This window comes from Lagopus leucura, unplaced genomic scaffold (assembly GCF_019238085.1).
Source record: "Lagopus leucura isolate 7727_CA_CO unplaced genomic scaffold, USGS_WTPT01 Super-Scaffold_739, whole genome shotgun sequence".
Taxonomy (NCBI): domain Eukaryota; kingdom Metazoa; phylum Chordata; class Aves; order Galliformes; family Phasianidae; genus Lagopus; species Lagopus leucura.
The window spans coordinates 14,814,629-14,839,575 of NW_024962255.1; the positions used below are offsets into that span (position 1 = coordinate 14,814,629).

Here is a 24,947-nt window from a genome sequence, read left to right on the forward strand (position 1 = left end):
CATTTTTTAACTCTAGGTCAATAGTTCCAATGTGGTTTATGTCAGCGGCAAGCAAAGGGATGCATGACAGCTTCTCAGCAGCCAACAAATAGATCTGCTGTGCAATCACACTCCTACTGGAAAACCTGACACATTACCACTACACATACTCATTATGAACCCTCAGTGTCAATTTCAAGCAAGCCAAAACCTAAGTTATTAACAGGACTAAACAGATCATCTTCCTCATCATCGAAGACAGGTTTCCTCCAGTTGGTGTTAATTTTGAGAGGTAAAAATAGGCACAGAGACTGCAGCACTTGTGTGTGCAGGCTGCGCCTTATCCCATCAGACAAGTGCTAGTGCAAGTTCTTACAGAGGACTGCGACTTTCTGAACCAGCACTTCAGAAAAAAACACCCTGCCCTTTAAAAGAAAAACAACACTCATCTGTTTCACCTCCTGCATCCAAGTCCTGCCCTGTAACACAGAAACAGTGCAATTCCCTTGGGAGCTCACTCACTACTGTTGCTTGTTCCTACAGCACACACAGCTAGAACACTCCACAGCATTAGCAAGGAATTGTTAACAGAAACAAACTCATTCTGATACGAACTCCACATAAACAACAACAAAAAAAAACAAATGCAACAGGTAATCATTTATAAAGGCCATTGGTCATTCATAATTCATGTTATTGCACTTAGGATATTAAGAATGACGTGCAGTACATTTCATTACTGTGGCATAGCTTTGTATCCCACTTTTTATGTTATATTACAGTCCAAGCACTCATGAATTGCTGAATAATGTCCTTGCTTTCAGTATAACATGGTATTATTCAGCTGTACCTCTATCTCGTTTTTACAGTAACTGAGCTATGTAAGTCTCCAGAATCCGATATACATTGATCAAAGACTGGCAGTAGTGTAGCAATTGAGAAGCCTTTTCTTCCTTAATCCCTTACTTACTTCAGTGAACAAGAAGTTGGAAATGAACTAAAAACTCTACACATCATAGAAAAGATCTACACATCCAAGAAAGTGAGCAGGGTTGCACATTCATACACAACTCACCAAGAAGAAATGCTTTCATCTCATTTCAATACGTGCCCATACACACTTTCCAATAAATAAATAAAATAAGAAAACAATTTCGCCAAACAGGATCACAAGGCAGGAACTCAGCATAATAAATACTGCAGTGGACTGTATCAAAGGCACATTTAGCTGAGTACCCTGTTTTCAAAAGTAGCTGCAAGTATATGCCTTTGGAAGGATAAGCAATTATCATACTCTTTCTGGGCACTCTCCCATCTTCCAACTGATTTCAGTTCTTAGGATTTCCTGTAGTTTGCCTTATTTGATATCCTACAATAGATTCCTCTGAGTATTTGGCTGTTACTCTCCAAACATACATGAAGATTTTTAACAGCACATGGCCTGTATAAATAAGCCCTCCCTACTGCTGGTTTATGAACTACTAAATTAATGCAATGCATCCATTCAGTTCTCGCACAGAAAGGTAAGTGGAAATCTCCACCTTCTCCATGCAGCATTCAAGGCATGGTAAGTAATATAAGGTGACATTTTGGTCGCTCAAACCTGGCTGATAAACATTTGGCTTATGTTTTGACACCTGCTGAGCACATTATAGACGTTCTCATCAATGCACCACAGCTCCAGAACCTCTCTCTTACTATTCATAATGGCCAGTTCAGAGCCAACCAACACCTCAGAAGCTAGAGCCACTGCTCTGCCACACACGCACAGCTTCAGACTTTAACAATATTTTCATCCGTGCTTAAAATCAAATAAATCAGTTTAATATATTCCTGCTGTAATTTCTCATTCATGGATTAATCTCACTTTCTTGTATTAAACTTTGGGCTATCAGCAAGTTTCACCTTACTTTTCATCCTGATTTACAGAGCATTTGTGAGCACGCTAAAAAAAGCATACATCTTTAAAGCCCCACTGACTACCTCTCATCTTTACCAGGGACAACATGTATTTTTTTCTTCCACTTCTCATCTTCTCTGTGTAAAATCTTTTCTTATTAACCTGTGTATACCTTACAGGTATACAGGTTTTCTTAAAAAGTCTTCAGTCTTTGCAAAAGACTTCAGAAATCAGAATATGCCATATAACTTTAATTACTCTTTCCCTTGCTTGTAGCTCTTCCAAGAACAGAAGCATATGTCTTAGAAAGCACAATTTCCATCCACAGAAGGATATACGGGTATGTATTTCATATCTACTAACTTCCCTCTTCAGAAGAGACCATTTGCTTCAAGGCTACGTTTGACCTATAGACCTTGTTTGCCTGATTCCCCTAGAAAGCTCCTGAAGCCATAGCAATGCCTCGACAAATATGCTGTGTTATACAGCCACTTTCACATATGCCTACCAAATTAACACAAAACATTTGAAAATACCATATCATCTCTGCAAATGTTAAGCAAAGTATAAACAGCATATAATTAAGTGTTACTCTTACTTGTAAAGGAAGCTACACCCTAGATTTTATTCATATAGATATGTATCTAACAGGAGAAGTCATTGTGAAAAAAGTAATTCTGGAAAAAGGTGAGCCTCAAGCCTCCAAAGAGAACTATTTAGACAAGACTGTTTTCTACTCCATACAGCAGAAGTGATAACATTGACTCATCATTGGAACAGGTTTCCCGTACAAACAGCAAAAGATTTACAATAAAATGAGTTTACTTGATGAACGCTGGTGGCATGTCCCTTTTCAAGATCTGGTCTTCTGTTGTCTGCACAGTCTCTTTTCCAACCTGCAGGAAAAAGAAGTTATAGTTAAGATCGAGAATGTCAGTGTAAAGCCTAGATGAAAACAGAAAGCAACAAGAACAGCCAAAAAATAGTAGTCATACTTCATGACAGCTAGGCTACTTGCTGCTGTATCTAGCTTTGACACCATTACATACCAAATTAGTCCACTGCCTTAGAAATTTCTATGTTCTCTCCCTCCAACACCTCTGCTGACAGGACACTCACCCCCCTCTTCATTCTCCACAGAAACAACACTATGTTTGCTGCATTTAATTGTGTTGGGGAAGAAAGAAAATTTAAACAAAAAAAAAAAAAAAAGAAAGTAGGTTTTGCTCCCTCCAAACCCACCAGTCAGAAGCCAAGTTGCAAGTAAAAAAAAACAAAACAAAACAAAAAAAACCCTATTTTGCTACTGAACCTGCCCACTCTATTAGAAAAATTTAGTTAATTACTGAGAACACACTTCACATCCACACCATCCATAGACAGAAATAATTACACAGAAGCTAATTGAGTGATAGATCTGGGCTTTCCTATATACTAACTCATGTGTTATACAGTAGAAGCCTTTATAATTGCTAGCTGGCTCTCTAGACTGTGAGATCACCAACTTGACAAAATATTTCCAGCTCCTTTGTTCACTGTGTTTTCCAGCTGAATAAGGCTTTCAGAAAGGCACCACAAAGCAGAAGGTCATTAGCCCAGACACTAGCATGTGTCAAGAGCTGCCAAGCCTGCTCAAGCTAGACAAGATAGCATTAAAAAACTCTCCATCAGCTGGTACTTAAGATTTGCTGGGTTTTTAACAGAAGTTGCAGTGTGCCAACATGCATAGCACTTGCCAATTCAAACACTGTGCAGCACTCCAGAAGCATCACTTAGCTGCACATTTACTCTATTTGCCAAAACTGCTGTGCCCCTTCTTTGGTTTCCCTTTCCCCCTTTCAGAGGGGTTTTACAGATATACACCAGCCCCAACACTCTATTGGTTCAAACTCAGAGTCAGTCTAGCCTACAATTAATAATTCTTAAATTAACTAAAGCTACATTTATGAGTACTATTGCAGATACTTACAAGTAATGGAGGAAAGCACTGAGACATCAGAAATTTTACAATGGTTTTTCATCTCTGTGCTCCTTGTAGCCCAGTACCAGTCATGCTTGTGCTGGCACATAGCACTGCAGCATTACCATGCTTCCTAAACTTCCCAGTAGTGCCTCAAGAGTACAGTTACAGATGCAGCTCACACACCGTTTCTTGGGGCAGGGTTACATGACCCAGACACAGCACACCAGTTTTGCTTCAGTTATTTCCACTGCACTTTATTTTACTGATTTCTGATGAAGACCACAGTGGAAAGGAACAACTGCATAAAGCCTGAACTCCACAGTGTCACACCGTATAGACACAGGAGATCACACACTGGAAACTAGCAGCAATACTTCTATTTCCAAAAGCCATTAGGTGAAATGCCACTGCCTTTAGAATTTCTTTTTCATCTGTCCAAACGTGTTCCTTTTAATAGAATATTTGGGAAGATACACACTTGCTAAAGAAAGCATTTATTTGCAACTAAGGGGAAAAAGGCTCTTTGATTGGCTAAGAACAGGCATTCAGCTTGCTATATTATGTTGAAAAGACAGACACAAGCACCCAAGAGACAACTTCTGTGTTAATTACAGTGGAGCTCATGCAAGTTACTGCTATTTTCACTAGCTTATACAAAAGTATTTCTACATTCAGTCTGAAAAGTCTCTTAAGACAGACTTCAGTTTATTACCCACTGATTATAGATACACTAACATTTTATAATATGTATACAAATACATTATCTAAACATGGGCATCCCTTGATATGCCTACCAAGAACCCTTAGTCTTCCAGTTAAAGTAATGTTCAGGATGAACCTACTTCCATTTTAAATTTTTGTGAAGAGCTCTAACCTCAGAACTTCTCAAACAGAAACTGCCTTTAACCTAAATACTGAAGTCAGCCCATTTCTCATCCAGTTCATGACAAAAGCATTCCATTCACACTACAAATCCCATAGACAAGACAAAATTCGGGGTAGTTTCCATGAGGTCTCAGTTTAAACTGACTGTTTAAACATAAAACCTTGTGACACAATTGAAAGTACTCCATATTTACATAACTCTGCATTAACATCTCTAAGCTTTTCTTTGCATTTGTAATCAAGGTGTAGAGGCAAGACAATAACACACAGCACATACCATTTAATTGATGAATTCTCAAAACATGAAACCATATTTGTGACTAAAAATACACAATCCCAAAAATACTTGGGTGTTCTCCCTTTTAGTTTTTTTGGCTAAGTGTTTCCATTTTTGGTGTTGATGCTCCTTGTTTTAACAGGAAATCATTTCTTCAGACTGAATTTTATATGGACTAAGCAATTTTCAGACACACTGCCGTGTAACACAAAACAGATTCATTCCACCTTATCAATATATCAATGCCAAGGGAATTGGGAGGGGGTTATTATTAGGAGGTAATATCTATACATCCCCTATTTTAGGTAGACTTGAAGAGCTTCATGCTAATAAGGAACAGTTACCATGGGAACCTCTATTTTATTTTTATCCAATAGGTTAAATGCGGAAAAAACAGGATTACAACTGTTGTTTCAGATACACAGATGTTGTTTCACCTACAATAATCTTCCCTTAACTAATCAGGAGGGAACAGTTTCCATGAAATTCATATCACTGATTATTAATAATAATTAGTTGGCTTCTACCCACTGCTCCAAAGTCACTCTTCACCAGTTAACACAGTAATCAAACCTTCACTTCTTGAAGATTTTATCAGCCCAGAGCTGCAGAGGGGAAGGGAAGTTCTCAAGCAAATGTTACCAAGTCAGTTTCATTGTTCCAACTTCAAAACATCCATATTGGTCTCCATTCTCCTTGCTGGAGTAGTAATTTCAACTAGAGGCACTTGGCTCGACTCAAAGAGAGAACAAACTACTTCCCTGCTACTCAACAACAGTGGACATGACACTGAAAGACTAGAAATCTTATGGAAATGGGACACATTCAGCAGAGGGCATATTTGAGCACTGAAAAGGTTTCTAGGCTGGAAAAAGGCTTCCAGCTAGAAGGATCAATATAAGATTGAGAGTTCCTGCAGCTTTCAGATTTCAACCTTATTTGTAGATTTTACACACTCTTATTTTCCACTCATCAGTAGCCTATCAGTGTGTTCCCAGTTTCCAGCTGTGGGGTATTTTCTCCATGGCAAAGCAAGAAGAAAACTTCCTGATCAGGTTCAGTTTTGTCATATCTGCTTCTGTTGCAGGAAAGACAATTGGACTGCCAAAGGTCCCTTTTCTATCTTCTCAGCCTGCTGGATATAGATAAGAACAGCCTTCCAGCAAGAAGGGGAAACAGTTTCAGCTTCTGTAATTCTTTAGGAGTTTGTGGTATCCTGCTGTGGTTTGAGCAAACATCTCATTGCATCTTAGTTCTCCCACTTCTCCCAGAAGCAGAACCAACGGCGTGTGTCACAGCATGTTTAACATGGGAGTCCAAAGTTCACTGCTTGGGTTTTGGTAGTGCTGCTTCTTTTTCAGTGTGGTGGGGTGTTTGTTTATTATTGGGGAGCAGGGTGTAATACTATAATGGGATGAAAAGTACAGACATAATAGCAGGGAGGCAAAGTCTTGAATTCATTCTCATTTGCTGTAGCCAAAACACAGCACCTGCAGATGCAAAAATGAAGGAAAAGAGCTGCTTACCTTTGGAAGGCCTCAGGTAGGCAGGGACCTCCAGCAAGTGATGCCCTTGCCTCCACTGCCACTCCTTAAATGAGGTTTGGGAGGGGGTGGATCCTGCCTCCACCTCTTCTCGTTACTCAGATGCATTCCATGTACCTGAGCTCCCCTGGGTTGGCCCTGCCTTCCCACCAGGTGCTCAATCACTGCTTCAGGCCATGACTCAGCATTTCCATGTCTCTACTGACTTTAACAAGGACTCAAATACTGTAGACAAAGATCTCCTTGCAACTTGTTTTCCCTAGTTAAAAAGTAAGAAAAGCTCTATTTTATCTAGGAGTCCAAGAACAGTCTTGCATCAAAATTCATTGAACACATACAGCCCTGGCTCTAGCCCTAGGCTTGTCCCAGAGGACAAATTACAGCAGAACTTCTGCTTGACAAATTCAGAGTAATCATAAAATAAAGTCATCTAGTCTGTACACTGTATAAGGAACTTCATCACAAACTATCTCACATTAAAAAGAAATAACTCCTAGTTGATGAGTTACGCATTCTTCCATGTATTGCAAGCCTCCAGGAAGCAAAATAACACTTCCATTGTTACATCTCATATCAGAAATTTGTTCTAAATCAATGCAGATTCATGAATTTCTCTGCAACTTCCTCATTTCTTTGTATGTCTGCCCTGAGGAAAAAAAGAATAAACAGAAATATTTGATATAACTGCACAAGGAAAACAGTTTCTACATTGAAGATCCGTATCTGAATTACTATTAGATTAAGCTTCTTAAAACAGCATTAATCTAAGTCATCTTTCTTCCATGTAGTAGAATAGGCCAGTGCAATAAAAGGTTGAAATACAAGTCTAAAGAAACAGTTCAATTGTCTTCTGGCTTCCAGGCTATGCCAAAGAAACAATGCACATAGTTTTGCAGTTAATAGGACCAATTCTTTTTTCCTTTAAGCTAGACACAAACAAAGACTGCTGAGTGACAGTCTAGCCACCTTACCTCTCAGTCAAAATGGATGCTGTATATTGGCTCCCAGTTTTCTCATGATCACCCTGTAGGCTACATTCCAAGCATAGCAAGGCACAGTTTCAAAGTCCTCTGGCAATAAGTCATGTAAATTAGAACACTCCAGCCATCTGGTCCCTAATAGCAGCAAGCTGACCTACCTGTCTACACTGGAGATTAAGACAAATTCAGTTGGCCTGAGGCAAAGGAAATCCTGCTGTCCAAGTAAAATACATAACTATGAAGCAAAAACCATATGGCAAACTGAAAATGTAGGTACCAAAACATTTTTTTAGTCATGCTGCTAATGTCTACTAATTCAGTACTGATAACAAGGCTGAGGTTTGGATGCTTTATGTACTTCCAAGATACATAGCTTGACATAAAGAAAACAAAAGCACATATTGAGCTGAATTATGTGAGACAGAATTATTCTTATTTCTGAATTAAAAACCCCTCTAAGACAAACTATAACTCCACTTCAACCTAATAAGATAGCTGGTTCTGACCTTTGGGCATATCCAAAACTCAGCTGGAGGAATAAGACATTAATTGTCCTCCAGAAACAACATTCTCAGCAGAATTAGCTACTTTTACCTTAGAAGGAAGTCTAGCAAAAGATCCCTCATACCAAACAGCACAGACTAGAAAAGCACATCCAGTTCTTTTCCACACACTCAGACCTGTGAATCATCAGCAAGCCTCAGAGCACCTCTTATAAATCCTGCTACTGAAGTACAAATAGACTAATTAGTACTGCCTCAACAGATAACTTATCATAGAGCTAAATTGTCTCCTTACTCACATGCCAAACTTTACAGCAAGCAACCACCATGCACAATTACGCTGTTGGTACACTTGCAAGTTCTTTGACAACCTGCTACTACCAAAGCGTTACCCAACATGCAAACATTACCCTCCACATAACTAAGCCGCACACATCCTGTCCTCCATGTCTTCTGTGTTCAGTCAAATAAACATGCCAAGAAATCTATTATTATTATTATTATCATCATCAACAGACTCAAGACTTCACCACAGAATGTTCATAGATCAGTTCAAGGGAAAGAAGAGCACTTTCCAGGTAGAGCAGAATGATCTCTAAAAATATGTACTTCTAATATAAAAGACATAGAACTGGACGGAAAGACAGTCCCTAAACCAGCCCAAGCTTCACATAGGTACTTTCTGCCCAGACTGCTTTTTCTTCACTAGAATGACAACTGTAGGTGGTCTTCATTAAAAAATATATATATTGTATTGTTTTTTTGATAAACCCAGGGATAAATGAAATACTTGATATTATATGACTATTTTCCATATTGATTTTGACCATTTGTACCAGCTCTGCAAATATTACAGCAGGCAGAATATCAGCAACTTCCATGGGAATACCAACAAATAATTTGCAAATAGTAACAAAGCATATAATAACAAATAACTTTTATCAGTTATTTCTGCCAGGAAATGTCTATTAAAAAAAAAAAAAAAAAATCAGATAAAGAATTGTCTGACATTATTTCTGGATTAGATGAAAAGGACAAGAAAGCAAACAACAGCAAACAACTCTAAGGTCACAGTCAAGCACTAAAAACAGCAGAAAAAAAATTGTAAAGCACCTGACAGCACATAACTGCTACCAGTTAAAGCAGTAGGTGGTAAGGTGGTAACTGTTCAAGTCTTTTTAGAAGCTAGCTTTTCCCCAACACATTGTCTTTTTGGAGGAAGGTGGTCTGAATTTACACATAACTGAACTGAAGAAAATAATTATTTGGAGCAACCACCACACTGAAAGCAAAATAAACAATATAAGATGTTGGGCCAGATTGAAAGCCAACTAGAAAGAAAAAACTAGATCCTTCAAGCTTACAAAACCTCTCATATTTTACTTCCTCTAATGCTATACTTTTATATGGTTAATTATCAGTTTCATCAACATTTTCTAGCAAAAGTCACACACAGGGAAGAGTTTCATGCCTTCTGCTCTTGCAGTGAACTATCCAAGAGTCTTTCACAACAATGGCTAAGCTGTAGCTCTTCAAACAAGTTACTGAACTGCTTCAGGGCTGCAATACTCAAGAACAGCCCAAGAATCTACATACCCACACTAAAAATTGCAGGGCCACAAGTTAGCTTGCAAGTGAGAGATGAAACATTTAATATTCTATAGTTCAGTGTTGCAAGAAATCTCCACAAAGCTGGGGGCAGAGAAAGGGAAATCAGATCAACAGAGAAATACATTTCTTCCTGCTGCACGGGGGGGTGGGCTGGGCCTGACAGCCTAAGTGCCAGTGCAGGCAGCTAAGGGAGGTCAGGAATGCAGGTTTTCTCCAGTATTAACTTAACAGAAGTAAATGAAGTGCTATGCTTACTGAAATTTCCTTTTCAGAGAAAGATTCAAGTTCAGTTGAAACCAGACAAAAATTGACCAAAGTTCCCAATCTTACCCCTTGATTTTTCGAGAGAGGAGGGAAAAAAAGGTTTTTTATTTTTAATTAAGTATGGCCAAGAATTAAGTAGTACTTCAGCTGCTACAGGAAACTCGATGGTTTAGCAGCTATTGGCCCTTCACAACCCCTTTTTTTTTATTTTTGTCATTTTAGTCACAGCACACTAAATAAAATCTGACCTTTTTACTGCTGTTCTGGTGAAGTTTGAGAAACTGCATTTGTTTAACCTCTCCGTTATTCGGCACAAGTATTACACTGTAAAAGCTATAAAGACAGCTAGGATAATGAAAGTGAAGTTTAGTGTAGACCAATAACTAGAGGCAAGCTTACTAACTTGCCCTCTCATCTAGAGCTTTGAAAGTTACACAAAAAGTAAAGAATATATTTTTATACTTGACCTACTAGAAAAAAAGAAATCAGCTTTGCAGACTCAGCTGAAGGATATTTAAATCCATCCACACATATTGAATGCCTCAAGTGGGAAACTCGGAAGAAATTTACAAAAAAAGGGTTTAAAATTTAAAAGCAAGTTGACACCCCATGAAGAACAGCAGCAGCAAGCCATTTCCCGTATCCTCTAATTGGATATTTAATTGGATATTAGTAGCATTTTTATACTGATAACATTTAAGATAAATATTTAGTACTCATGTACTAGTTAATATTAATAACGTTAAGTACATTCAAATGACTCCCCAGAGATATGTCACAAGTGACAAGGTATCCATGGGGTTATATATGGATATATACATATATATACATATGGTTCTCTGGAACAGAAGGACCTGCTTGAAGCAATACAAGGATGCAGCCTAAGAAAGAAGAGAGGCTCTGGAGAAATGGTTGACTTTCCAAATTTACCTCCTCTTAGCTCAAGAACAGTCCACCCAAAAGATGGCAGGAAGCCTTATGGAAAAAACACACCACTACTGACCAAACTCTGACTCAAAAAGGAAGAATACAAGAAGCAGAAGAATAGAGAGGTGACTCAGGGGAGAAATAGAAATATTACCTGAATACAAAGCAGTGTGGTCGATCTTAAAGCCCATGTAGAGTTAAATTTTGTGAGGAACACAATGGGCAACAAAATTACAACATTCATACAAAATTACAAAACGCTTCTGTATGTACGTCAGCAGCAAAAAAAAATGCAGGCCCACTACTGAATGGCTGGTGACAAAACCAAAAAAGTTAAGTATTCAATGTCTTCTTCACCTCAGCCTTTACTAAAAGACTTCTCTCTCAGTAGCCCAGGGTCCCTGAGACTTTGGAGCAAGGGAAATATATCTTGAGTGTTAAGTAATCAGATCACATTTACTGTGATGTGAGTGTAACCACTGACATAAAAGAAAAATGCCATTTTATTAATATGGGGTTCTTCAGAGGGATACTAAGCCAACAACAAGGCATACAAGTTTTCTACAGTAACAGTTCATTTCTGTCTTCTGGGTTTTTTTTTTGTTTGTTTGTTTTTTTGAGAAAACCACCAGTATCCCACCCTATCTATGATGTAATGGTTCTGGGAAACTGCTCTAACTCTCTCAGTGAGGAAAGCTCTCAAGAACATCATCAAACAGTCAATATAAGCTGGCAATTCCAGTGATCTTAAGGTTTTGGGATTTACAGTGGTTGTTCTCCCCTCCTGCTCCTTCATTTTCCCCTTTCACCAGCCAGTATTGCTATTCATGGATCATCACTCAGAATCAAAGTAATTATTCCTAGGCATCAGCATATTGTTTAATTTAGAATACTGTTCTCTTTCCAAGTGAGTTGTTCAACGTTTCCACAGAAAGCCTGGTCTCAGTACCTAGCACAAGTCATACCTCAGCAGACCTGAATAATTAGGCAAAGCAAACAAAGCCAAGCTGTACTCCATGGACTGATTCTCCATTCAACCTTCAAATATCCTTCAAAATGCACTATGTTCTCAACTTACTACAGGGACAAACTGGACCTATTTCCAAATATTACACATGAAGAATTTTCCCAATTAAGATTTGAGCTTACTAGTGAAACATTTGTAACCGAATGGAAAATCCAGACCTTACTCGATCATTTCCATTCTGTATGCACTTAGTCATCTTATAAGCAGTGTCTTCTGAAATGCAGACATTTGCAACATCCTTCATCATCAGCCCTTTGTGTTGCATCTCCATTTGTCTACAGAAACTTGTACTTTAGACTTCAGTTCTCTCTTAAAGAATGTCATAAAAAAGAAGCAAGAAATTATACATGAAACATTAACTGCTGTATATACATGCACTAAATTAACTGCATACAGTCAGAGTATATTTTACTATTGAAATTCACTAGTGTCAATGCTATCTAGTATGAATTCCTGTTGTTATGTTTAAACATTAATGCCAGCAGTGTTAACATTTTACAAGAATTAAAAACCACGGCTGCAGATGCAGGCTCTGTAACAAGCAGCAATTCACAGTTTTTGACTGAGAAAATGAAGGAACAGAAGTTGCCACTAAAGGAAAAACCCAACCTCCTGTAGCAGAGTTCAGAGTTTTACAGTCTCATTTGCCAGTATGACTTGCTTTATACAGGCAGAAATAGCAGTGTAAGAAAACTAACATTAGTAACAGTAGCAGTTGTCTTTGTATCTTTTCACCTCAAATACAATGTCAGAAAGACTCCAAAAAAAAAAAAAACAACAACAACAACAAAAAAAAACCAGTCAGACAAGGTCTTCAGAACACTTTCAAGCTGTACAATACTGAAATGGGGACTTAAAGTTAATCTTAACTCTAGATGAGGCCACTGCTAAAGTTAAGCAGTACTCAAGGCAGTGTCAAATCAGTCCATTCAGTCCTTTGGAAAAGTAATTGGCAGAAGTGTCATTTGTTTTAAGAGTTCTAGAAGATGTGGAACCAAAGAAACACAACCCAGCATTTGCAGCAACCACCACTTAACTTTCTCAGGCATTTACCATAACTAGCATTAACATCCATGTTTGTTTAACACCTCTTTAAAACCACTACTTGTTTTTTCTTCCTAAACCCTCTTGAATATTTGCTTCATCAGTCCAGATTACAGCTACACTGGGAAGGTGAAAGACATGCAAATTACCCTCCTGAGGTTATGAAGCTACGCATTTCTGTTTTGTGTAAAACACAGTTCACTATGTTTATTTGGTTCGTTCCTTTTATAAAACTGTACAGGAATTCATGCCTACAGGCTGATAGAACTATGAGGAGAAGAAACATCCTCCAGTTTCAGAGCACGAAGAAGAAATGTAACACAGAAGTTGCAAGAAGTCAGGAAAGGGAAGAAACACCTCAGCCTCCACTCTTGGATTTAACCACTGCTCCCTCACTGCTGAAATACACTCACACAGTAAAAGGCAAGCACTGAGTTTTCCGGAGCGTATTCCAGCAGTGGTATACACCATATTGTTGGCACATGGAACTCCTTAGTCCAGCCAACCACTTTAAGGTTATCTATTCACTGCTGAATAATACTGTTTTTATGCCCAAGGGCAAGCTGCATGTAATTACTAATGAAGGCATTCACTATCTCAATGCACATTTAAAGAAACAGAACAAAAGATTCCTTTTAGAGAACAGGCTGGTATAAATTAAGTCTCCAAATACATAACAGAACAAAGATTTTTCTATTCAAGTTAGAAACTGATTTACCACTTAAATAGAGATGACTCCTAACAGATAAAAGAAAAAAAATTGATGTGTTTTTGTTGTTACAAAGTTGCTCTAATTCAACACTCCTTCTCTCAGCCCACCCCCATGCACACACCCTCACTGCTTTCACAGAATCACAGAATTGTAGGGGTTGGAAGGGACCTCCAGAGATCATCGAGTCCAACCCCCTTGCCAAAGCACAGGTAGGCATCCAGGCAGGTCTTGAACATCTCCAGAGAAGGAGACTCCACCACCTCCCTGGGCAGCCTGTTCCAGTGCTCCGTCACCCTCACTGTAAAGAAGTTCTTGTGCACATTTGTGCAGAACTTCCTATGCTGCAGTTTCCAGCCGTTTCCCCTTGTCCTGTCTCCACTCACCACTGAAAAGAGTCCGGCCTCGCCATTCTGCCCCCCACACCTTAGATATTTATAGACCTGGATCAGGTCCCCTCTCAGTCTCCTTTTCTCAAGGCTGAACAGACCCAGTTCACTCAGCCTTTCTTCATAGGGGAGATGCTCCAGGCCCTTCACCATCTCTGTGGCCCTCCGCTGGACTCTTTCCAAGAGATCCCTGTCTTTTTTGTACTGGGGAGCCCAGAACTGGATGCAGTACTCCAGATGAGGCCTCACCAGGGCAGAGTAGAGGGGGAGGATCACCTCCCTCGACCTGCTGGCCACGCTCTTTTTAATGCACCCCAGGATGCCATTGGCCTTTTTGGCCACAAGGGCACACTGCTGGAACACTTTCATCCAATAAGAACACACGGTCACTGTTCCCATGGTCTGGAAAAAAAGAAGTCCTAAAGAGGATACATCAAAGTAGGATGACGTTCTTTCAAAGGTAAGCAAATACATATTACATGCATGTTATAAAGAAATAACACCCAACAGTAATCATAGATTTCCACTATATATAAACATGTAACGTAGAAATACACAATGAAAAGGTCTATTTTCTCACGAGATCTTCAGGGCTCTTCTAGCACTCCTACTAACTTGCTATTTGGCAGTACATTTAGACACAGTACAGTTCAGATGAGCTGCTCTAACAACTCACTTTTTCAGTATGGCAGGAAGCAATGAAGGAAAAAAGACAACACCAAAAAAGCCTCTGAAAGTGACTACAGACCTGAAGAAAAAAAAAAAAAAAAAAAAAACACCTTATTGTTTTCTCCTTTCTGCCCTCCTCAATGAGGCTCTAAAACACAGCAAGCTGATTTCTTTCCCAAATAATCATTTCACTAAGCTCGCTCCTCTCTCACACACCCTGAGATATAGGCAAGCCAGCTCTGCCAGGAGAAAGTCTAGGACAAGAAAACTGCTTTCCCAATCAATTCTCCACACCATTTCTCCATATTAACTATGTTCAGCAATGTACTTGAATTTTACCACTGCAATTATGACAGGGGTTTCAAGGTACGTTGCATCTTCCACAAACTCGAGTGATTTCCAGTCCAATGGGCATCAGCCATTACCAGGTAACTCACAGACTGTCCACAGAAAATGCTCTTCTTTCTGCACTGCCCCATGAGCCTTTGTCATTTCCTGCACTTGAGAAAAGCCCATGGATACGTACCCAGAACAGACTGACTGCTTCAGGAGATAACTTCATTGTTCACGAGGATGAGATAGGACAGCTGTCAAGGAGAGACTGAAAACAAAAATGTGGGAGAGGTGCATATTTGTATTTTAAGCTTCATGTGTTTGCCTCAGTACCAGTGCTCATGGTGAGGTAATGGTTGGGCTTGCAGGACTGAAGGGAAACATCTGATGCACCACAACTGCAAGAAAAAATACTCATAGCTGACCTGGCACAGTAACTGTCATTGATGCAGAAAGATATCAGTATAGTTTCCTAAGCCTCCAAATCTCAGTAAGTGAATAAAGGCTCGTCACAGCATCCAGAATGTATTTCTAAGCAATGCAATACTTACTATTCAATAGACAGTAAAACAATTTTTCTCCATAAAAGTTCATGGAACAGAAATTGGATATATGCAAACATTATACAATACATAACTTAAAATGGAAAAAAAAACAGCATATGTAACACAGAGGATGGAAAAAATATACAAGCTGCAACATCAATTAAAGGAAATGAAAACCTCCTTTCCAAGCCATCTCAGACACTTTATTTGAGAACACATTTAATTATGACCAGTTCACAGACTGAACTCACTCAAAGTGAAAAACAGCAACAGTGGTCAATGGTCCAACATTTGGCCTCAAGTAAAGAGTCAAATCTTTCAGAATACTGACCTGGTAAGACAACTCAGCCCCTAAAAAGCCAACACCTTCTTGAGCCACTGACACCACTTCTGAGCTTAAGCTGTGTGTACTTAAGCCTCCTCACACACTCACCTTTGCTATCCTATCATGCACAGAATTTATTCCCTATCTGATAAGCTCAGCTGCTTCATCTATGGGACTGCTGATGTTTAGCAGAGCAGCAAAGGTTCTGCTGTGAAGCAGCTCAGTCTGAAGCACTAGAGACAAGTGATAAGTGTAGTCCATATCTTTAACAGCAGAAAATCAGAATCTATACAAGGCAGTAAGTGAACAGAGTTTAAAATGGCAGACTAGAACATGCTTTCTCTGTTTTGTGGTATTATAACGTTATTCTGAAGATAGAACTGTTAAGTCACTACTGGAAAGTAGTTATTTTTCCCCTCCACAAAATTGGGAAGTTATTTATACAGGGTATGAAAGGTTTAAGTTTACTGCATTGCTATTAGTCATCTTCGACAGAAGTCCCTTCTAAAAAAAAAGAGATAGATTTGATTAATGCTTTATGAAAGAAATTAGAAAACCACTAAAGTACCATAAGGTTAATTTCCTTCAAGTCAAGCTTGATCACTCAAGATTTCATTTTACTGCCCACTAAACTTGAAGTATATTTGGCAAGCTCCAAATTACTCCCAGCCTATTGAGCTTGACTAATTTTTCTCCTCCAAACAATCCTGTCATTTTTGTGGTACATCTTCAGCTACAAGAAATACCAAGCCAAACCCAAACCTTTCCCTAAGAGGCACACATCCATTCCAAATACCAGCCAATAAAAACATTAAGATCTTCAGTTAAAGAAATAAAAAACTGATTTAGTATATTACAGAAGATCCATCAAATTCCACTCCAACCTCAATATAGTACACTGCCTTACCTGTACCTCAAGAACATCAACAAAATGAACTTCAAAAAAAAAAAGCTACTGCATGGGGCTCCTTCTTTGAAGGAGACATCTTTCTTAACCCATTTTTCACATCTCCTCAGCATTGCACAGGTGAAGATCTCAGCTACCACCAGTTGCTTACTGATGCAATAGTCACAGGGATTCAATTTTGCTCTAAACTACAGAGCCTATACTGCCATGTAAGGCTGGTGAGCTGGAGAACGGTGTTGCTGTGTGTGACACATTTTCATGGATAAAATAGCCTCTGCTGGTCAGTGTTCACCATCCTGTACTCTCTGTGATACTTACACTACACAGTTTGGAAACAGAACTTTGCTTTTGTGTTTTTCTTAACGTAGTCAATTCTGTATTCTACCAAACCAGGACATCTTTCTCTTAAGCATCACCTCAGATTACACATCTATTGGCTCACTGTGAATTAACACATAAACTGTACTCAACAGCCTGTCTTCTTATTCAGCTGGCAGGCAAGGAAAGAAAATCAGAGGCTTCCAAAACGGAAAATCGGAGGCTTCCAAAACGGCCCCAAATGAAAGATGGTCTGGCATTAGCAAGCTGTAGGAAAAAAAAAAAACTAATTATATTTCTGGATTTCTGAAATAAGTCCTACTTTTTGAGACTGAGCTTCCTTGTGGTGAGGCATAAGAAGAATGAACAAAATCATACAATTCAGTGAGGCAGGCTAAGCTCAGAAGCAAAGTTACATCTGAAGTCTTCCTTTCAAGGAAAAGCATTTCACACACTGTGGCTGAACACCCGTACAAGCAGAGCACCTACTACAGCTGTTCACTCTGCAGGCAGACCTTTTCATCAGAACTCAGGAGCTTCAGCTGAAGCCAGAGAGGCACAAGTGTTGTGGAGCACATCCCATAGAATTCACAGAGTCATAGGATCAGAAGCAATAATTGCACTGCAGAACCTCAAAGTGGGGAGCTATTACTGCATTGGAAGTACTGCAAGCTGAAATCTAATGAACGAATCATTTGCACTACTCATCTTGACAGCTCCTTATCCCCACAAGCTCCACGATTTCCACATGTTAATGAATGTATCAGTTAACTGTGATGCAGTATTTTAACCATGTATTACAGTCCAACTCTAAACTTTTTTGTTAAGAGAAAATGCTTTCTATGATCAACTTAAGATTTTTACAGGATTCATAGCCAGCATGAAGTGTGTTACGTTTCAAAATGAATCCAGAAGAGTCTACAAGTGAACCTAACAGAAGCACAAGTATTACTGTTAAAGGAACAGAAGAACAGTATTCCATTGCTCTTCACATCAAACAAGACACTTCCACTTTGCAAGAGTTTGCTATTCTTCTGATGCAGCAAGTCACAAAAGCATTAACAGAAAACATTTCAGACATATTAGTCATGCACTTTTCAGACCAATGTGTCTACACTGCAAATACTTGTACCTTGAGAAGTTATGCTATGTTTAGCTGTCCCCAAGAATCCTAGAGATTCTGCTCGATTTTGACCCACCATCACTTCCCGCAGGCAGAGAGCGGCTTTCATTCAAGGCTGTGCAGAACAGAGCAAGCAGCAGCCCCCAGCTTTGTGCTCTGGCCACAGCTCCGGGCTGCTCCACTCAGCGCTGAGCACGGACAGCTGGCCCCTGTCCATGTACCTCACTGTCATATCCCTGCCTTTTTTTTTCCCCCCCACCCCTTTCTCTCTCCTCTCCAGGAGAGAATTATACTGATTAAGTACTTCGCCTGTTACAGCAGACACATTTAGAATCATTACAATTAGAAAAGACCTCTAAGATCATCTGGCCCATCCATCAGCCATTCCACCGTGCCCACTAGCCTCGTTCCTCAGCACCACATCTCCGCGCTTCTTGAACACCCCAGGAGCTGTGACTCCACCTCCTCCCTGCACAGCCTGCACCAATGCACTCGCACTCTTTCAGAGAAGTTTTTCTTCATATCCAACCTGCACTCCCCTGGCACAACTTGAGGCTCCCCCCCCATCGCTGTTATCCGACAGAAGCGGCCGACCTCCACCTTCCACAACCTCCTTTCAGAGAGTTGTAGGGAGTGATAAGGCTTCCCCTGAGCCTCCCCTTCCGCAGACTGAACAACCCCAGTGCCCTCAGCGACTTCTCAATAGACTTGTTCTTCAAAACAAGAGTTTCGAAGACAGCGAAAAAAAGTAACCCAAAAACCAAAAAAACCTCACGCCAGATATACAAAACATCTGTGAGGCATTTCAGCAAGCACGAAGCGGCCGGTATAAATAGCAGTAGTCGCGGGGCTTCAGCGCGGTGCCGCAGCTGAGTAGCAGAGCCGCCCCAGCCCCGCAGGCCCCGCGCCATAGGCGTTCCGGACGCGCTCCCAGCGCCGCCCGGCCGGCTCCCGGCGAGGGCGGCCCCGTGCCGTGAGAGGCGCTGCCCCGCGAGAATAGGCGGGGACGGGCCGGCCGCCCCTACTCACCCGCACCAGGTTGCTGACAGCGGCCTGCACGGCCGATACGGGGGCGGTGAGGTCCGGGATAGCCTTGCCGTCCACCTCCCCCTCCTCATGCATAATGACCAGGTGGGAGATCTGCTGGGCCACGGGCTCCAAGATGCTCTCGATGGTGCGCGTGTGGAAGACGGGCATGGCGGCGGCGGGGCGGGGGGCCGGAGCCCGAAGTCCGCACAAACTCCTGCGAAACTCTGTCCCCGCGGGCTGGCGCCCCACGGAGAAAGCCGCGGCCTCCGCCGAGAGAGAAAAACGAGAAAGCAAGAAGGAAACGCCGCCGCCCCGAACTCCTCACCCCTCAGCGGGCTGCGGCGGCGCGGAGCGGCGGTTCCCGGCGCGGGCGGGACTCGAACCCGCTGCCCTCGCCTTCCCCCGGCGGCCCCCACCCCGCACTGGCACCCCTCGGCAGCCAGGCGGCGGCTTTTCAGGCGCCACAACCAACCCCCTCGCTCCCCGCCCCCGCCACCACCCTCGCCCAATGGCCGCGCCGCCGCCGCCGCTCCCAGTGGCGCGAGCCCGCGTCCGTCAGCATTCCAGCGCCTCCCGCCCCCCCGCCCCCGCCGCCAAGCTGGGTTGCGCGGTGGCTGGTTTCCCAGCGCTGAGATGACGTCAGACATTCTGCTGTCCATATAAGGAGACGATTAAAGCCGCGGCGCTGGGATAGCGGCGGGGGGTGGCGGGATTCCTGTGCCCGCTCCTCCCTCTCCTTCCCCCTCCCGCGCCGGCACGAGCTGGGGCGGTCGTGCCGAGGGGAGGCAGGTCGCGCGGCACCGCGCGGCTCTTTCGCGAAGTCTCCGAGTGCGGAGCGCTGCCCCGCGCCGTGCCCGCGGGCACAGGGTGCGGCACGCCCCGGGCGCGGTCCCAGCCGCTTCCGCAGCGCTGAGGAGAAGTGCCTGGCGGGGGGTGCTCCGCCCCGCGCGGCGGGGAGCGGCTGTGGTGAGCGGTGTGGTTGCGAGAGAAGAAGGGCGGAGCAGAAGCAAAAAGCAACAGAAATCCCTTCTGTGGTGACTGCAGAGTGCGGCCGTTGTCCCGCAGTACGAGATGTCCTTTCTCTTGTAAATGCCCCGAGCACGCGGCCGTGCCAATGGCCGTGCCGGGCGATGGGGGTGCGCGGCACCACGCGCTGCTGTGCGCGGGCACCGCCATCGTAAATCGCTCTGAGCGCGGGCGCTGCGGGGCGGCACTACGAGGGAAGAATTAAACCTGGTTTGGTGCGAGGTTAGAGATCCCGGCAGCGCCTCTCGCACTGACTTGATCTTCTGTTCTTGCACATGTATATCTATTGAATCTATCACGGTAAAAGTCGGATGGCAAATTTCTGTGTGGCACTATCCGGATTTCTTCGGGAAGAGGAATTCTTGTAGTGCAGGCTTGATAACAGATAATCAAATTACACGTTGGCATTCAAGACATGCTTAAAATATCAACCTCTCAGCGGTACGGAGCGTGTTTAACAGCCTTGAACTCTGCACCCTCGGAGCGCCTTGTGGTGCTGACTGTAACCCGGCGCCTACGGTTACCCCGCCTGCATCGCCGGTGGTGCTTCTTTAACAAACAATAGATCCGGAAAAACGAATGCACAGACAAATCCTTCTGGCCTGCACATCATCTGCAGCAGCTAGACATTACAGAGAGGAGTTGGGGCACGTTTATGGCCTAATAACGTGCTTACTCCCACTTCATGTAAGTGTGCAAACTTAATAAGCCTCTTACTTCATTGTGCAACTTGCACACAGGCTAAGTTCTCTGGTAAAAAATAGCCTGCTTTAGGTCTCGAGCCCTTTGTGCTGAGTCGTGTCTTGAAACAGGCATGCAGAAACAGGTTTTAAAGCAAAAAAAAAAAAACATTCTACAATAATCTTGAAAGGCTGTCTTGGAGGATCTGATAGGTCTGCAGGTGTAACAAAATACAAAGAGCAGATGGACATTTCTGGCAAACTTCTGAAAGTTTGCTTACCTACAGGTCCAGAATACAATTGCATACTTGAGGGTGGTATAGAGAGTTTGTTTCAGCATTTAGGTCACATTGGTGTAATTTCTGCCCAGGAAAAAGGAGCTTCTGTTGTCTGTAATGTATGACTGCACTGCAGGTTCATCACTGACTTTCCCTGCTTCCTCTTTACAGAAGATACTTAATTTTTGAAGCCACATCTACCAGAATTACATGTAATTGATAGCAATACACACAACGCTTTTTCTCAAGTACCTTCTTTACAGTGCTGTTTTTTTCTCTTTGCAGCATCCTGTTGCACTGACATCATATGGACAGCTTTGCAGCCGGTACTGTTTTGTGGCAAGGGTTTTTTGTTTTTTGTTTTTTTTTTAAACATTGATTAGCCCTTTGCACTGTATCTGTAATTATACACTATGTTGGTTTTGTGAGGTTTCTTCTTCAGTTTATATTGTTTCATTAATTCTCAAGATCCTAATAGATAGAAAATAAGAGTAGATTTGGTCACAGTACTTTCCATTTCTTGAGCCCAACATGGAAATGTGTGAATTCTTTTATTTTTCCTATTTCCAGTATGTTGTTACATGTGGAACACATGAGGAAAAAGCATGCTGAACCTCCTTTCCACATACTCACCATTTTAGTGATGTTTAGAATCTGTGTCTATCATTAGCAGTCCAGGAGTAACTAGCATCCAAAATGTGGTAAGATGGTTAGACTGAAAGGATTAGCTTTGAAGACACTCTTCATATCCATTGCAATTTCATAAGAACTCAGGTGAGTCCAGTTAAACCCATTCCTGCAAAAAAATTCTGCCAGCAAACTTTTTGCTAACAAAAATTTTCATTGAATTGAAGGCCATAATACATCTCCATCTTAGATGACGGATGAATAAATACTGACAAAACGGAATTTACTGAACACAGAAATGTCATGGGCATTGTCTTACCTGCAGGGTTTTTTTGTGTGTGTGTGTTTTGTTTTTTTACAAAATTATGATAAGACTGTACAAGATGAAAGACTGCTTTATGCCTTGATTCAAAATGAAATGGAAGCATTGACTATCTACACTCTGATTTTCATTAAAGTTGAGTCATAGTAAAGTAAGAAAATATGAATTTGTGCTCATCCACTGAATATAAAGTTCACTAAATGTCCATGATAATAATCAATTCTATCTTCATCTGGTATGTTTTTATTTCCATTACTTTGGCTTAGCTTTTTGCTCTGACAATCTGTTTATTTTGCTTTCCACATAATATCAAGTTCTTTTTCCACACATAAGTATCTCTCAGTGAAGTGAAGGAATACTCTCCTTGCTTCCACTGAAACAAGAGAGATGTATGAATACGGAATAGTAGACTTAGGTAGAAAAAGGGAAAACGCTGCATGCTGACAAACAGTGTAGCTGCATTGCAGTCTTTGTCACAGTTCTGCATCCTGTGGTAGGTATACATGGCACTACACATGGCAGGAGCAGCGGGGCAGAGCCATTTTCACAGCTTTATGACCTTGCAGTTGTCTGAAACCATAAGGTGTTTTATTATTATGAATACTTCGTTGAAATCAATATGCCTGGTTTAACTGCAAGCACTAGCCATATTATGCAGTAGTTGATTTCAGTTTTAGATACCAAAGCAGAGAATGATGAGGTTTTCTAAGCATTTGACTGTGGTGAATTGCCTACCTCTGGAATGGCCTGATCTTGTTCTTTGACTGCTCTGGCTTCTAGATTTCCTGAGTAACACCTGATTAGCTGCCTTGTAAAGTTTCAAGAAGTGCTGTATTCATGTATTGCATAAAACAGCACTGTCTTGATCCCGTGAAGGTTTAAGCATATGTTGAATGGATTAGAATCTCTTTTTGTCAACTTTTGGAGAATCTGAAGCTATTATTGATCAGTGGACATAGAATGCATTCTACAGTTTTCTTATCAAGCCATTAACTTTGGGTAATCTAAGGAGTATATCAAAATATTCTTTTTTCTGAAAAAGAAAAAAGGATTTTATCTTTTATGGTTTAGTATCTTCTGGTAGCAATGATAATGGGAGGACAGTTGGACTAGATTATCTTGTACATCCTTTCCAACCTTGTGATTCTACGATTCCTTGTGGTAAAAACTGCCTTAAAGACATTTTAAGATTGGTATAGGTTTGTCATAGTACTACTATATTGATATCTCTAGTCTACTGCTTGTTGGCACAATGAGCACATCTCACACCTAAGAAATGACAAAGGGAAGAAAGAGCAGGCAGGAAATATGGCAGCGTAACTTCAACACGATACTGTTATTATGCCTTGCCTTCATGAAGATGACCTGCCATGAGACTGGATTAGGTTCTGTTTTGTCCTGGGTCTTGGCTGGCAGTTTGGTAGGAACTGCAACAAGACCAACGTTATATGATTTTTATTATTCATTTTTACATTCATATCACCAGTCACTAAATGAGATAGGTGGGAGCAGTCTCTCTACAGCTGCAAAATTTAAATCAAAATTGCCAGCCATCTCCTGAAGACCGTATTCATTGGACTCCTCAGTTTCTTGTGTCTTTGTGCGGGTGTGTTGTTAAACATAGTGAGGCTTAGATCTGCAGAGAATGCTATTACCAATTCACCATCTCCTTCAAGGATTTTCTTTCTACACAGCTGTGCAACATCTACTAGGAAGCATTTATCTTTTTAGCTTTGAGTTCAAGTGCCTACTGCTTTGAGCCCAGAAGACTGCACTAACTGCACTGCGTTCTTAAGTGGTTTTTATCTTGGAGTAACACAATTGTAACAGTACAATTCAAGGAATGTTTTTAAAGACAGAAGACGTAGAAAAAGATAGATACGCATATTTGATCTATTTTTATCTATTTATGTATATATTAATGCTTATTCTAGAAATTGCTAACAAGGGATGATGCTCAAGAACAGATTTTCCTACTTCTCAAGAATTCCAGACAAGATTATCATACATTTCTATATATGTAAACTTGTATGACAGCTTATATGTAGTTAAATTTACACGATCTATTCACAGTAAATTGAAGTAAAATACCTTTCTACTCTTCTGGCAACATTACTACTAATTTTGACTTCCATTTTCAGAAGGCAGTCGATAATTTTCGGGAGTTTGACTCTCTGATTAGGTAGAGGAGTACTGTTAAAAGAAAAATGAGTTGAAGCAAAAAAAGTTATCCCTATGTCTTCCACCAAATATTGCACTTCAGTGGTGCTCCTTTAAATACAGTTTTTAGGCAATGAGAGATGTGTATTTTTGTTCCGAGTCTGACGGTCTGGCTTATAAATAATCTAAGTGCTTTATTCACAGTAAGCGGCCATCTGAAGTTATTTAGCCACTAGTAATTTTAGCAAATATTGATGGTCACGTAAATGGTTGTGGAAATCAGCCAAACATTTTGAGCCTGTTTAAGTTAAGAATATTAAGTCTTGCGTGGGTGCTGTCACTCGACTTCAAATGGCACTCGCTGCACCATGATTCTTTTCTAAGAGCAGGCTTTCTGGAAGCAGTCAGACTACCATGATCAGTTTACAGAGACACTGCATCTTCTAAGTGATATGTGGTGACTGACTTCTCACATGCTCTTTGTGTATTTTCTTGAGATGTTTAGAAATTGGCTTAATTAGCTCTCTCCAACCAGTGTAAGCTTCCCTGTTTTACTTAACATTGCATTGGAATTAACAAATACCTCAGCTGAAATGCATACAG

General features: G+C 41.1%; 1 protein-coding gene across 5 annotated transcripts in view; it reads right to left on the reverse strand.

The window, feature by feature from the left end:
• Positions 1–19,612, reverse strand: part of VCL (vinculin) — a 57,913-nt gene extending 38,301 nt beyond the window's left edge. For 2 of the 5 annotated variants that reach the window (XM_042862981.1, XM_042862980.1), the window contains exons 1-2: positions 19,252–19,606; positions 2,705–2,775 (exon numbers count right to left, since the gene is read on the reverse strand). In XM_042862981.1, the coding sequence (XP_042718915.1) occupies positions 2,705–2,775; positions 19,252–19,419 (239 nt within the window). In that variant the 5' untranslated portion in view covers positions 19,420–19,606. Of the gene's footprint in view, positions 1–2,704; positions 2,776–19,251 lie in introns of all 5 variants that reach the window. The other 3 variants (XM_042862978.1, XM_042862979.1, XM_042862982.1) reach the window with 3 other exon arrangements.
• Positions 19,613–24,947: the final 5,335 nt, after the last annotated feature.